Below are 15,846 nucleotides of genomic sequence, written 5' to 3'. Positions count from 1 at the left end.
AGAGGGCGGGGTGGACGCGCGGTGGAAGTGACGCAATCGACGCGCGCCAGCGGCGCGGGAGCGGGGCGCAGCTTAGCTCCCGCTGGGGCTGTGCGGCGGCGGTGGTGGCGTCGCCTGGGCGCGGCACGCGGCAGGTACCGACTGTTATGTGTCCCACTCCGCCCCGGGCCCACCATGGCGTGGGCTGCGCCGGTTCTGTCGGGAGGGACCGGTCGGGCCGAGCCCGCTCCGTACCTCCCCGCGGGCGCCGTCGTAGGATCGGGGCCCTCCGGGCAGGTCTGAACGGCGGAGAGGGAGGGGATGGGCGGTGTGTGATGGCCCCGGGCCGAACGGCGCACCGGGAGCCGTCCCGCTACGGCCGTTGGTGCCGGGGGCGTGATGGCGGCTGGCGGCGGTCACCGCCTCCCCCACGTGACGGCGGGCGGGGAAGGCGGCGGCGGCCTTCGCTTTGGCATTGGCGCGGCGGGAGGAACGGCCCGAGCTATAATCGCCCCTTCCCGTGCACGTGGGCGCGGTACCGGGGCTCGGAGGGGCGGACCGCGTCCCTCGGCCGAGGGATCGGGCCGCAGGCGGGGGGTTGCGGATGGGTTGGATGTAGGTGTTGTCCGCGCGGCGCGTCCCGGCATGCCCGGCGTTCGGGCTGCGGATGGGCTGCCTCTGCTGCTGGGTAACGGCTGGGCCGGGGGGCCACCTCTTTCCAGGGCGTGAAACGTGGAAGCGCCTTTGGGGAAAACAGCGGATGCTGTTTCGGCTACAGTGTTACGTTAGTGCGATTTTGAGCTCTTGTGCCTTAAAGACAAGAAAAAGCTGGGCAGGCTTTCTTCAAATTTTCTGAAGGTTTGCCTAAAAATGACCTTGAAGCTCTCTGCGTAAGTGTCAAGTTAAGCAAGCTATAAACTAATGGCAAAGTATTTGATAAAAAAAGTATAGCATTTCATAACAAGAAGCTATGCAGAGAAGGACCTGAGCTTTTTTGCAGATAGCAGGTGGACCGTGAGCCAGCAGTGTGCCCCTATTGCCCAGAAAGCCAATGGGATCCAGGGATGCACGGCCAGCAGGTTGAGGGAGGTGATCCTCCCACTCTGCTCTGCCCTGCTGAGGCCACATCCAGAGCACTGTGTCCAGTTCTGGGCTCCCCAGTTCAAGGCAGAACAAGGAGCAGTGGACGCAGACTGCAACACAGGAAGTTCCATACAAATAGAGGAAGACAGAGCTGCCCAGAGAGGCTGTGGAGTATCCTTCACTGGAAGTACTCAGAATTTACCCAGACACTTTTCTACAGTATGGAACCTGCTTTAGCAGGGGGTTGGGCTCGATGATCTCTGGAGGTCACTTCCAGCCCTTACGATTCCATGAAAGCATTTCAATTCTCTATTTGTATTGTTTCTTTCCATAGCATGCCAATAGAGGTACGGTCTTTGTTTAAACAAACAACAAACGAACAATAAGTGAAACAACAACACCCAAAAGCATGCGTTCATTTCATGCTTTCAGTTTCTCTTTTTCCCCCAATGAAGTACATCACTGCAATTCAAAATGCATTAGCGCTTTGCGGAAGTAGATGGAAGGAGAATTCCTAAACCTGAGCTGACCAGCAGTGTTTTCCCATAGCAGAAAAAAACATTTTTGGAAGGCCAAGCCTTAACTCTTCCCAGGAGGAGATGTGTGAGCAATGTGTGGCTTTAGGCCTGTCTGTCAGGAGCTGGTGGAATTCAGTTCTGAAAGTCAGTGCTTTCCCAGATGAAGAGAAGAATATGGTACAGTGAGCGTGAAGGTCTAGAGCTGTGTGTGAAGGAGGGCGTAGTTCTGGAGGCAGCTGCTCACGTGCTGTGGGTGCTCACCACGGGGCATCCAGGGGGCTGTAAGGTGCTGTAGAAAGAGAGAGATTACTTTATATAAGGTGCATGGGTGTGTGCGTGCGTATGAGTGTTCTCACATATATTTGTATGTGGGTGTTTCTTATCTAACATACCAGCTGATAGGTGTGCTTTTATTTAAATGTTATTCTCAAGATATTACTTCTTTTCTTTTCAGGCTCTGTTTAGTGTTTTAGACTTGCAGTACGTTTTCTCTGGAGCTGATGTTTTCCTGACGTTTTCAGCTTGGCTAAAAAGCTGCTTTGCTGGAATGCTTTAGAGAGTCAAAAACCATTTCGGTTTTAAATTAATTTAAATTAATTGAAGGAAATATTTCTGGCCTCACCAAAGAATAACTGGAATCATGGATCAGAACAACAGTTTGCCACCCTACGCTCAAGGCTTAGCCTCCCCTCAGGTAAAGAGGAATGACGTAATATGCAATATGCAGTCTGAATTTCTTTGTGAAAGTGTTTTCTGTTTCTTGTATGTAATTTCTTTGTGTCTTTTTTGTTCGTATGTTTGCAGATACGAAAAATTCTATTGCATATAGAATAATTAGTAAAAAGCAGAGTTGAAAAAACATTGATTTATATATCCAGAGGTTTAAGAAATATAATGATATATTTATGGTTTTCTTGAAGCTGAAACATAACTGACATGTTGGAAATAAGAAGGGGAGACCTCACTGCAGCCTTCCAGCACTTGAAGAGAACTTACAAGCAGGAGGGGGATTGACTTTTTAACATGGTCTAATAGCAATAGGACAAGGGGGAATGGCTTTAAACTAAAAGAGGGAAATTTAAATCAGATGTTAGGAGAAAATTCTTTACACAGAAGGTGGTCAGGTACAGGCTGGCCTGAGAAGCTGTGGAAGACCTATCCCTGGAGGCACACAGGGCCAGATTGGAAGGGGCCCTGGGCTGCCGGAGCTGGTGGGTGGTAGCCCTGCCAATGACAAGGGGTGGAGATTCCCTTCTAACTCAAGCCATTCTATCATTTTAACTTTGTTCATTACTTTTGGAATCCTTTAAATGGCTTATACATAATGGACTACAGTTGTGCTGCAAATGCATTTGCATTCTAACGATTGCAAGTAGAAATTGTGGGTCAAAGTTGAGATGTGCTTTCCAGGTATTGTAGGAAACATACTGATATCATTGACGTGCCAGGCAGTGTTGGAATTGACAGACTGATGGATGTTGTGATTCATGTTGTGGAAGAACTGAATCTTGCAAAGGTTTTCTGTTTTTAGCTTTTTAAGTTACTAATATGCCACAGGTTTGATGTGACCAACTAAGATGACTTATTCTTAGATTACTACTTCAAGCTTTTTCTCTTTAAAATGAGATTAAGTCAAAGGATCTGTGGTTCCTTTTTCATGCTTTCTTCTGCAGGGTGCAATGACTCCTGGAATTCCAATTTTTAGCCCAATGATGCCATATGGCACGGGACTGACACCACAGCCTGTCCAGAGCACCAACAGTCTGTCCATCCTTGAGGAACAACAGCGGCAGCAGCAGCAGCAGCAGCAGGCAGCACAGCAGTCTACATCACAGCAAGCGACACAGGGAACATCTGGTCAAACTCCTCAGCTCTTCCACTCACAGACTCTTACCACAGCCCCTTTACCAGGAACCACACCTCTGTACCCCTCCCCAATGACTCCGATGACTCCTATAACTCCTGCAACACCGGCATCTGAGAGCTCTGGGATAGTGCCACAGCTACAGTGAGTGTGTTGTGTGCTAGTATAGCATGACGTCTCTCAGGATGTGCTTTAACTCGAAATACCCAAGAGCGAAACCACATGAGGAATTGTGTACTACATTTTGATAGGAAGGGTGATCTTGAATATTTATTTGTATGATTAGTGCAGAACGTTATCATTGTAAATGACTGCTTACAAGGGTGGATAATGATAGGACAAGGGGAAACTAAGGGCAGGTTTAGGTTAGGTAGTAGGAGGAAGTTTTTCATACAGAGGGTGGTGATGCAGTGGAACAGGTTGCCCAAGGAGGTTGTGGATGCCCCATGCCTGGAGGCCAAGCTGGATGTGGCTCTGGGCAGCCTGATCCTAGTGGTTGGTGACCCTGCACACAGCAGGGGGGTTGAAACTAGATGATAATTGTGGTCCTTTTCAACCCAGACCATTCTATGATCATGTTGTCATTTAGCAGTATAGTGCTAAAGCTCTGTGCTGTGGGAGTTTGTCTTGCTTTGCTTATGAAGCTGTCTGAGTTGATGATCTGGTATTTCAAAATACACGTGCCTTGAAACACTCATTTTTAGCTTACACCAAAAAGTCAGTAGATCCATCTCACTGTGCAGAGAATTTTGGCAGTGAGATATTAAAGCAGATCACAGGAACTGTAACGTCTATAACGGAATTGGAAGGGTTGAGAGGAAGATACTGGCTGATAGTCTAGAAGCTAGTAGTGAGTAGTCTTTAATATTCCATGCTCCGTTTTCTAGTCATTTACTACAACGTAGAGCTTCTTGAGTTTCAGGTATGAAAGTATTTTCACTGAACTGTAGCTTTATAGAGACTTACAACAACGTATGGAAGGCCCAAGGAGAAATAGGTGTTAAACAAAGTGAATTTTGCACCAAAAGAATAGTCTCCAATATTAATATTTTTTTAAAACCTACGGAAGACCTTTAGATTTCAGTGTTTTCTAAGTAAATAAGTGTTACTAAATGCAAAATTTCCTTGGACTTCTCTTAAACTTTCTGGAGATCGTTTTTTTTGAACACCTAGCAGTGGGTTTATCTGCGAGGGTATTCTCACTTAGTCCTGCATCATGTCTTCCTCCTTGAAGGGCATCCCAAGGACAGTATCATTGCTACTACATTTTTGCCCATTCACAGCAGCTTCCTGGATTGTGATGAGTGGTCACAGCACAACCTCAAAATTTTTTTCCTGCCCAACTGAAATATTTTTCTCATGGGATGCTTTTCATAATAGTTGGCAGGAAAGGAGGAATCAGCAGTCGTGCTTTAGGAGGTACTGCCCTAAAAGAGGAGTTTCCTGTCAGTATGAGAGATGTCATTGAAGTTTGCTTGTTTAAACAAATAAAAAAAATGAAACTAATAAGCATGCTATATGGATGCTTTAATTCTTTAATTTACTTTTTAAAATGTATTTCTCTGAACTATTTTCAGGAATATTGTGTCCACGGTGAATCTTGGTTGCAAACTTGACCTAAAAACCATTGCACTTCGTGCCCGAAATGCTGAATATAATCCCAAGGTAAGAGAAGTATGTTAGAATGCATCCAGTAACAGATATGTCAGCAGAACGGGTTTGGAGTGTGCTTTGCTGTAGTAGCTAGATTGAAAAACCTTTATTCAGAAACAGTTTTATGGTAGAGTTAATAGAATTACCTAAGTTCATTAAAGATTTCTTTTCTGAATGAGTAAGAAGCGTTCTTATGCTGATATAGCTGTGTTTTATGTGAAGATGTGATTTGGGAGCATTAGAAAGAACAGTGTGACTAATTAATATACTGGGAAAGTTTTTTTCATTGTTGTAGAGCTGTCCTGAGTTACTGTTTATATGGCACCCTCGTTGCTTTTGCTCAGCAAGTTCCGTTTTTGTGTTATTGCAAAATGTCTGATGCTCAAGTCTTGTTCCCTATTTTCCAACAAGAAAAAAGGAAGGGAGAATTCAATTTCTGGCATCTGTAAGAGCCATGGTTGTTCTGTGAGTTCCAGAGTTTCTTCCTTCTGGCTACTGCTCTGGAATTCCTGTGGCAGCAGTGCAGTTACAGGGTTCTTGTGGCCTCGCTCCCCCTCTAAGCTTTGTTCTTTCACGTTTTCCCCCAGTACTGACTGTTACTGTCAGTTATAACAGTGATGCTGTTAACAACTGCATGTGAGTAAGATGCTTGTGCAGCTCACATTTGAGCAGGCGATGGTAGCTCTTATGGTAGGGTAGGTGGCTGTGTAAAACTTGTAGGCTAGAACGATCAATATGAAATGCTGTTTTTCCACAGCAGAGAGAAAAGAAGGGTTATGTAACACACTCCTGACTTTTAGTCAGTACATCGTTTTATGAAACAAAGACGTTGCTTGGCTGTTATTTAAGCCATAGTTTGACAAATGTGTTGTTGGGTAACTCATGCTACTACCTTCATTATGTCAGCAGAACAGCATATGAGACCGTATAGTGAACTGGTCCAAGTTTAATATAGCACAAAAAAGGGATTTAGTGTGTGATGCCCAGAACAGTTTGCAGTTGCTTCAGAGAGTTTAAGAATGTTTATAAATGCAGGTGTATTCTACTATGGTAGTTAAGATGACTTCAGTTTATATGAAATATGGCTTCTGACTTCCCAGCAGTTCTGTTTGACAATTTTCTAATGCTACCCGAATGCTTAAGGTACAAAGCCAAAGTAGACCATAAAATATTTGCATAACCTTCCATCCTGCTTATAACAGATTAAATTTCAAGATGTGGAGGAAAATTTGGTACTGAGATCGTTGCTATCGTTGTGTTGCAAATGTTAGTAGTATTTGTGGTATGCACATGGTAGTCAAAGACAAGCTTAGTAAAAGAGAAGTGCAGTACTAGAAATCCTTCCTGTTCGACTCTACCTGTAAGAGTGTTTGAAACTAATTAAAGCTTACTTGAAATGTGTGAATGAGGAGTGTTCTGTACATATATTTGAATCTAGTTATTTCTTTGCAGTGGCTACTTAGATTACGCAAACTTGGTCTTGATGTAATTGTTACATCCATGTATCACTAATAATTTCAATGCTCACATTTCAGCGTTTTGCTGCTGTTATTATGAGAATAAGAGAACCACGTACTACTGCGCTTATATTCAGCTCTGGAAAAATGGTGTGCACAGGAGCAAAAAGGTACGTTCAGCTGCTAAGAGCAAACTAGGCAAGGTCATCTTTTCTTTTGAAACCATGATGCTTGAGAAATACTGTTTCTTTTATACAGTGTTTATTATATATATGTTGTATATGCACATGCACATAGAATGGCTATGCACTGAAACTGTTTAAACTGTAGGGGCAGCGGCAGGATAAGAGCAATTTGGTATTTGAGTTGTTTCATTCATCGTGGGCCAAGAGCTCCAAGTCTCCAGTCCCTGTGGTCTGATCTGTTCGTAACGGGATCATTGAGGCATGAGAATTGAAAACTAAACATGAGTTTTACTACAGTGAGCAGGAGAGAAATTCAACTCTGAAGAAGTCCTTTAGAAATCCAAAGGGAATAAGCTAATGAGAGAGATCATAGAATCATAGAATAATTTGGGCTGGAAGGGACCTTGAAGATCATCCTGTTCCAATGCCCTGCTATAAGAAGGGACACCTCCCTCTAGTCCAGGTTGCTCAGAGCCCCATCCAGCCTGGCCTTGAATGCCTCCAGGGAGAGAGCATCCACAGCCTCTCTGGGCAACCTGTTCCAGTGTTTCACCACCCTCACAGTAAAGAATTTCTTCCTAATATCTAGTGTAATTCTACCTTCTTCCATTTCTCCTCATCCTGTCACTACACACCAGTACAAAAAGTCCCTCCCCAGCTTTCCTGTAGGCCCCCTTCAGGTACTGAAAGGCTGCTATAAGGTCTCCTTGGAGTCTTCTCCAGGCTGAGAAACCCCAGCACTCTCAGCCTGTCCTTGTAGGGGAGGTGCTCCAATCCTCTGATCATCAATGATGAATAAAGATGCACAGGAAACGCTTTGTCTGCCTGGTTATGTTCGCAAGTCAAGTTGTCTTACTCTGCCTCAGGAGGAACCAGATCTTCAGCTGTTTACAGAAGTGAAGCAAATTGAGTTCTGTAATAGCAAGTAAGGTTGTGTAGTTGTGTTAAACCTAGGTCTGAGTACCTGGGCCGCATCAAGCAGAGGACTTTGGCAGTTTACAGGCTCCTATAGGAGTTTGTAGATTGTAGCAGTAGTGGGATTGAAAATCTAAGTAACAATTTTAATGTCTTACAGAGGTGCATATTTGAAGGGTATGGAAATATGTGGAGTTACAAAGTATTTTCTGCTTCATAAACAGTGAATACTGTGTTAAAGTGTTCAGGACTTTAGTACCCCAACTAAGCGTGCAAACCAGTAATAGTTGTTAATTTTGGATGTAAGCATTTTGCAACTCTCCTCTCCTGCAACACACACAACATTTCTTTTTCCAGTTAAATATTTGTGGCTTGGTGCTGTTTGCTTGAAGTAGTGCTTAACAGGGGAAATAAGCTGGCTATCCTTTTCTCCCTTCAGCGAAGAACAGTCCAGACTGGCAGCAAGGAAGTACGCAAGAGTTGTTCAAAAACTGGGTTTTCCTGCAAAATTTTTGGATTTTAAAATTCAGAACATGGTGGGCAGCTGTGATGTGAAGTTTCCTATCAGATTAGAAGGATTGGTACTCACACACCAGCAGTTCAGCAGGTAAATGAAGGTTTGCTTACCTTTCATTCTTGCTGTGTAGTGACTAGCTTAGAGGGTGGTGTCTATTTAGATTGTTTCCTTACACCAGAGAGGAGTCAGCATCTTCGTTCCTATCCTAGCTCTGCCTCTGGGGTAACTGATGTAATTTTCATGGGTTGATATTGGGCAACAATTCTTTGCTACTCTTCCCAAATTGTCTACATCTGCACTGTCTGTTTCTGCAGTTCTGCAGATGAAGGGCTAGGACATCTGTCTGTTGGCACATTGAAACACTGTGACTCTTCTCTTACAGCTACGAGCCGGAATTGTTTCCTGGCTTAATCTACAGAATGATCAAGCCAAGAATTGTTCTGCTTATTTTTGTTTCTGGAAAAGTGGTTTTAACTGGTAAGTCAAGTATTTTATTCCAGTAGGCTAGATTTAGACTGCATTAGAAACAATGGTCCCACAAGTATGCAATTTATTAGTTGCTCTTCTTTAGAAATGACAGTATTGGGAAAGAACAGACAGTACAGTGTTTTGTGGACAAGAACCCACAAAGCAAACCACATGTATTTGGTTAAACCTTATAAGTAGTGATTTTGAATTCTAATGAAGAATGGCAGGTGCCCAAAAAGAGCTCAGGTAATGTTCTCAGCAAAATCTGAAAGTCTGTTTCTGTGCATTAGGTGCATGTGACTGAGCTCACTGCATTGTAACAGCTTGACTGGAGCTGCTGCCATTTTTTTTCTTTTGATGCAGCAGCCAAAGAAGGGGAGATATCCAAGCTCTGGGGCTTCCTTAACCTTGGGCACTCCACCTACACCCTTCCTTTTCCCCTCTGTTAAGCCTTACTGTATTGAAAAAAAAAACAAACCTGAATTCACAGATGAAAGAAGGACTGTATACCTGCACTTTGGTCTCTGCTTCAGTCACTATTTCCTTGCTTTCCCAGATTTTTGCACTCTTGAATAGAACTCTGCTGTTCAGGCCCTTCTGCAGAAACATCCTATGGGGCTGTGCTTTGCAGTTGAGTGTACTGAGAAAATATGTTTAGAAAATCTCATTTGCAAGTATGGCATAAGCACGAAAGTGGTAATGAAACAAACTCAGGACTTTATTCGCCTTCCGTTAATTCTGATAATGTATGTTTTATAGGAAATGGCTATCTAAAGGAAGAATTACATGTAGAAATAGAGGTGGATGTACATAAAACTGCATTCAAATAAACATTCTAAAAATTAAAATGAACTATTTGGCTCTGGAGAGAGAGGGAATTAAGTCAGTTTCTCTCTTGTTGCAGGTGCTAAAGTTCGAGCAGAAATCTACGAAGCATTTGAAAACATCTATCCTATTTTAAAGGGTTTCCGGAAGACAACGTAACATTTTCTACATATTTCAGAGAAATTGGGGGTACATTTTAAAAGGCATTGCATATGGCACAGCAGTAACGAGATGGACTTCAGTGAAACTGCAACACCAGACTTGGACTATTTCCCAGTTAGTGCCTATTTCCCTGATGCTCAAGGGGAATTGTTTTATCGATGATTATGTCTACTGAGTTACTGTGAGTTGCTTTGTTGGGCTGCTCTTGGAGCAGTCCCTCCGAGTTTTATTTATATTCTAGCTTTTAAATAGTTTTAATGCCAGTTCTGTTAATAGAAAATTCATAAATTGGTTTAAAAGATGAATGCGACTGTGTCACTCAGTGTATAAACCACTTAAGTTGCCATGTATATATGTTTTAATTTCCTTCCATTAAGACCGTGGTTTTTATAATTTTGAAAGTTAAGCTTTTAAATTTCTTCAGTTTTAAATTTCTTTGGTGCCAGACACATTCCCTCTTTCCAGTATTAAGCAAGGCAGAATAAATTTATTAATGAAAACAGCTCACTGTACATATATATATAATATATATATTCCTCCTCTTTTCTCCTTCAGCTCCACATGTACAATAAACCCTGTTTATACAATTATGGGAACTGTCTTAATGAGTTTTAAAATTACACAGTTGGTAAAGTGAAATATATTGAGAAGTTCTTTTTAATTTAATCTGGATTTTTGAATAGCACATGCACTACTGTAACTGACTTGTCATTTGGAGAAAATCTTAACAATGCTCTGGCTTGCTTACCAGTAGTCATATCCTTGGCAACATTCAGCCTGATTACTTCCAGTACACTAACAGGAAAGAGAAGACTGGCTACAGGAGTTTGTGTTCAAGTATGTGTTGCCTCCCATTCAACAGATGGGATTTATGCAAGTCTTACATAGCTACACTTGAATGAACTGGAACAAAAGATTTTTTGCTTAGCTTCTAATATTTCTTATAAATCACTTTTGTATTTTACCAACTATGACAGTCTCACTATATTAGTGTTCCTACAAAATGTCAAAGCCCTTCCAGCTAGAGTCAGCATGTACATAATCTCCCCTTTGAAGTGTGCTTGAAGCTTAATGGGCTAAGAACTAAAAATAAACTTGTTTCTCCAGTACATTTCCAGTAATAACCTTTCTATGACTTCCACGTTCTTTCAAACAGCTTTTATCTAAAACTAACCCACATGTAACCATGGTCTCTTAATTAAAATATTTCATTCCAGATAAGTAGTTATGGCTGGCTTTGCTACCATACCATTTGCAAATCGTGAGTGAACTTAATCTTTGCTTATTCTTACAGTGGTGCACGTTATGCATCACTATCAACAGGTCTTTCAATAATTTGTTTCACTGATCTTAGCAGGAAGTTGATATACTACCATGCAGAGCTACATAATTAAATGAGATGCAGCACACAGCAGATGTAGTATTTAGGTAAGCTGGTCCAATGTTCTGCTGTATTGCCATCTGTGCTTTTTTAGCATCTGCAGAACTGCTAACTATGGTAGGAAAACTTTAAGCCATATATCATATGGTTTTCACTCAAATCAGCCAAGTTGTGCTGTAGTGACTTAAGATGGTGTGTGCTATTCCAGGAAATGGTCCTTTTAGAAGTGTGGTGATGAGTAAATAGCTTTACACTTAAGGCGTTCTCTGCCTGCTCAGCTGAGGATTCCCAGCATCTAAACTACACAAAAGCAGTGGCTTCTAGTGTTTTCATAAAATCGCTCGTGGAATCACTGGTAAGCAAACATGGAGGGCTCAAGCAGGAGGAAGGAATGAGTAACTTAAGTAAATTCTGTATTGTAGGTAGAAACAATCCACCTCTTCTCTTTTACTGCAAATGCAGTTTTATCCACGGTAGTAGTTAAGCAAACATCCCAGTTACTTAAGCATCACAGTTATGTTTTTGCTCTTCCCTCAGTGACACAGCAGACAGAAGGCACCTGTTTTTAAACTTCACTGAAGATGGATGGCAGAGTTAACAGTTCAGATTGAAAATCTGCTGTTATGAACAGTAAACAACAGATGATAAACATCTTCTGACAAGGCAGGCTTTGTTTAGACTGCTTCTGCAATAGTCTAATGCAGAAATAGTTTAACTCAGTTAATGGTTTTAAGTCAAATAGAACAATTACTTGTTCATTTTATCCTGAATTATCATTAATCACAACATGTAACAACTGCCTCTTAAGATCCAGTGTACCTTTTGGAAGAGCAAAGCATAATTAAGTTGCCTGTTTAAAGGCTATGCAGCTTCATTGCTGTGACTACTGTAACCTGCTGAGCTACAGCATGCAAGTGAGCTTAGAGCAGTCTGCTTTTCTCTGTGAATTACTATCAGTTTTTTAAAGCAAAAGTTCTGACAGGCAATCATCTAAGATTCTCAAATTCGGTTGCCAAAAAAGATACTTTCACCAGTCCAAAACCATTTAATCTTTATTTAAATAAACATTCAGAGTTGAGATTTGAAGTGAAATTCAATGAAGAATCGCATCTGGCTTTATTACCAACTTCAAGAGCGTAAGAATGAAGTTGCCTGGGGCTCCTATCCCCTACCAAGAAGAGAACTGTTAGACTGGTATCACTGCTGTTAGTTCAGTTTCCTGCAGATGCGTTGAAGAACAAAATAAGTGTGATTATAGATGATTCAACTTAGGAACTTAAGGGAGGTTCAGAAGACTCTATAGAGAAGTCTTGTTTCCATATGAACTCCTCAGCATACTTGTTTTCTGCACTGCAGTTCTCAGCACACGTGTACACCACCAGTGTTCCCCAGTCAATGCTCTCCTCGAGGCTGTCAACCTTAAGGTGGTTCAGGAGCTGTGGCATTATCTTCAGGGAAAAACACAGGTTACAACTACTAAGTAACAGTTTACACTTCCTGAAACAGTGTACTAGACGCAAAGGGAAGCAAAGACATGTCCCTACTGAAGTCTAATACAAATTCTGTAATGAGCATTGTTAAATTTAGCAGCTACTCTCCATCTCAAATTATTATCTCCATGACTACATTGCTCATCTTTGTATCACATGAAGTGTATTCAAGATACGCATGCTTCTAGCATGCAGAATTGTACAGCTGAATGCTTACAGCTCAGTTTACTTCCAAATCACATCTCAAATACTTCTATAAAGGTGTATTTTTGAACAAACAATACCAGATTCCTATGACTTAAGAGTCGGTTCCATATTCACAACTGTCCCATTTTACACATGGTGCAAATTAACAAGATGGGGATCTATCTACCTTATGTATGTGAAAGAAGTCCTATAGGGAAAAGCACCTGAAAGAGTAAACATGGGTTCTACACAAGTCAGCACTGTTATTCTGTAGAAATTTCAACTACTTTGCTCTAAGTGTATGACCCTACAATTAGATTCCATTAAATCTGTACTGTACTTCATGCTATTATCTTTAAATTAATTTACATACCTGGAATTCAAATACCCTTTTGGCACCACATAAGCAATTTGGGATATCTTTTTCTTCAGGAATATTTTCACCTGATACCCAGATTGGGCCTTCTCCTCCTCTGCAGTATCTAATTATCTAAAACGAAGCAGAAATTAAGCAGTTTAAATTAAGTTAATACTGTCTTTCACTGTGTTATAAAACTGGTAGTTACTGACATAGACACAGCTTTAAGATGGCTGCAGAAAAAGGTTTCTGTTCCTTTAAGTCATATTCATGGAAAAGTTTATCTTCCCAGGACTGTTTAAATAGTCAAAATTTTATATGAGCTGAAATCTATGGAAAATTAAGCTTAATTGAGATGCGTAGAGGATGATGAGGCATTCCCATCACCATTTCTAGTTGTATGAATGAAATAAAAGGATTGAAAGTGAAACATTTTACAGGAGCACAACACTGTGCAAATTATAAGGCTGCTTCATCTTCTGACCTGCTCTGGCTCAACAGTTATTCGATCTTTAAATGTTTGGAAGATTTTGTCTTCTTTAGTTTCATGTTTTGCCATTGCTTCCAATGTCTCTTCATCTAATGCATCACCTAAGCAAGAAAACAAACAAACAGACAAGGATTACAAGTTAACACAGGAAAGCAAAAATTAAAAATAATATTGCATCCCTAAGAGCATTTGGCTCTCAGTAAATCCCAGTATACATCACTCTTAAGACATTATTTTTTCTTTTTGTGGCATACTAAGATTCTGGTATGCATCCATTTATTAGAGTTAGTAGCATTTTAGCCATAGATGCCAGTAGTGGAACAATAGAAAGGGAAGGAGGTAATCGACCAAAATCTGCGGCTTCCCAAGGGATCATTAAATGTGTTGAACCTGCAGAGTGTGACACTGGGAAAAGGCCACCCACACTGCACAGGGACCAGACTTCAGTTTCAATCACTAAGAGTTACACCCCTGCCACAGCCCTCCCATGTTCACATCAATGTGTAACATGGAGAATCCCTAGGAGGCTTTACACCATAAAGGACAGCTGGGAACCCATTTGCTTTCCTCTTTAACACTATAAACTCTTCACCCTGGGTGTGTACAAAGCCTGCGAGGTGACTACAAATAATGATTTCGGGGAGAAGGGGCTTGTGCTTCAATTTTTTAAATTCAACTAAAATTGCTTCAGAACAATGTTATTCTGGCACAAAAAGATTTGTTAAGTATGATGGCAGATGCTCAGGGCTCTTCTTATCTCACCCAAGTTTCTTCTTTCTTGAGGGAAGCACAGCAGGGTACAGCATGCTCCCTAATGTCCAATGCTTCACTGCAGCAACAGCTGCTCCAGCAGCTCCTGTGGCCGGAGCTCAGTCTCTCCCACAAAAGCAACTTCTATTATGGGATGCATACCAAAAGGCACCATAATCAACTGTAGCTATAACTTTTGGTCACCAGTAGTTTACAAAAAACACTTAAGAACTACAGCATTTGACGTTTTAAAGACGTAACAGAGTCCTCACTACTAACATATTTCTTACTTGTAGTGCTTGTGACTCTGCTTTCCTCTTGTTTTTCCAGTTTCTTTGATGCATCCACAGCACCTTTCTCATCATCAGGATCCACAGTGCTGTCAGCAGGAAACTCTGGTTCCTCAGGTTCTATCAAAATTTCATATTCTGGAAAAAGGAATTCATTATGGTCTGGCTCTGCGTCCTCCGTGGCCTCTATAAAACAAAAAAGATACAACTTCACAATGCCATCTCACGTTTCGTGCTCTTCTACCCAGAAGTAGCTGCTACAGTGTGCTATGAAGCAAAAATACAGACCCAACATTGCAAAGGCAGATACAACCTACACCACTGTTAGACCAAACATAAATACTAATGACAGGCTGTACCATTTTTCATCCACTGTGTACTACGAGTAGGAAAGCTGTCACAAATGCATCAGATACACCGTCTATAACGATGGCATTAATTACGGGTTGTTACTTCTCACTGTTTCTGTTAGACGTTTCAAAAGCGTGACCCGTTGACTGGCACAGATCAGCTAGTTACCAACGGCCGCCCCTCAGTTAAGGCTGCTGCCAACTTTACGCGCACCCCCGTACGGGCCCGGCCCCACCTGCGTCCCCGCCCGTCCCGCAGGAGCGGCGATGCCCACGCCGCCAGTCCAACGCCTGGTGCTCGGGGCCGCAGTAGGCGGCGCGGCGGCAGCGCCCGCAGGCGCGGGGTCCCAGGCAGCCGCACACGCGGCACAGAGCGGCGCCGCTGCGGAGCCGCCGTGGGACCGGCTCGGGGAGCGGCGGGGGCTCTTCGGAGGGCGGCTCCTCGGAGTAGGTGACGTTGCGGCGCGGCAGCTGGCTCCGGAACGCTGCGGGGAAGAAGCGGCGGGTGAGTGCGGCGGCGGCGGAGAGCGAAGCGGGCGCTCCTCCCCGCCCGCGGCCCCCGGCTCACCGCAGAGCGGCCCCCCAGGGCCCGGCAGGCGGTAGCAGGCGGCGCCGCGGCACGCGAAGACGAAGAGAGTGCGGTGGAAGGCGTCGGGGCGGCCGGGCAGCGGAGCGTACAGCTGCAGCAGGAAGGCGCGGGGCCGCAAGCATCGGCCGCAGCGCAGCGCGTCGGAACCCGGCAACCCGGCCTCGCCCAGCCACGCCGGTCGCCCCCCGACCTTACTGGGGAAGTGGGCGCTGCGCAGCCGCCAGGCGCCTCCCGGGCCCACCGCCTCGGCGAAGCCCAGCTCCACGCCGCCCGCCATGCCGCTTCCGCCGGCGGAAGTGAAGCGAGCCGCGCGCCGCCCTACGGCCGCGAACGGTG

The 15,846-nt window shown here is 43.4% G+C and overlaps 2 protein-coding genes across 2 annotated transcripts; one reads left to right on the top strand and one right to left on the bottom strand.

Annotated features, from left to right (window-relative positions):
• The first annotated feature begins 13 nt into the window (after positions 1-13).
• TBP (TATA-box binding protein) lies at positions 14-10,216 on the top strand. Its single transcript, XM_085219786.1, has 8 exons — positions 14-134; positions 2,035-2,274; positions 3,254-3,588; positions 5,022-5,109; positions 6,633-6,724; positions 8,094-8,261; positions 8,554-8,648; positions 9,544-10,216. The coding sequence occupies exons 2-8, from the start codon at positions 2,221-2,223 to the stop codon at positions 9,621-9,623; spliced, it is 912 nt and encodes a 303-aa protein (XP_085075912.1). The 5' UTR covers positions 14-134; positions 2,035-2,220; the 3' UTR covers positions 9,624-10,216.
• Positions 10,217-12,041: 1,825 nt separating this feature from the next.
• Positions 12,042-15,789, bottom strand: PDCD2 (programmed cell death 2). The gene is made up of 6 exons (XM_085219784.1): positions 15,490-15,789; positions 15,158-15,406; positions 14,572-14,757; positions 13,526-13,632; positions 13,057-13,173; positions 12,042-12,455 (listed from the first exon to the last, which is right to left on the bottom strand). The coding sequence occupies exons 1-6, from the start codon at positions 15,785-15,787 to the stop codon at positions 12,276-12,278; spliced, it is 1,137 nt and encodes a 378-aa protein (XP_085075910.1). The 5' UTR covers positions 15,788-15,789; the 3' UTR covers positions 12,042-12,275.
• Between the last annotated feature and the right edge of the window lie 57 nt (positions 15,790-15,846).

Source organism: Meleagris gallopavo, chromosome 2 (assembly GCF_905368555.1).
Source record: "Meleagris gallopavo chromosome 2, MGAL_WU_HG_1.1, whole genome shotgun sequence".
NCBI lineage: Eukaryota > Metazoa > Chordata > Aves > Galliformes > Phasianidae > Meleagris > Meleagris gallopavo.
This window is presented reverse-complemented; position numbering and strand designations above follow the sequence as displayed.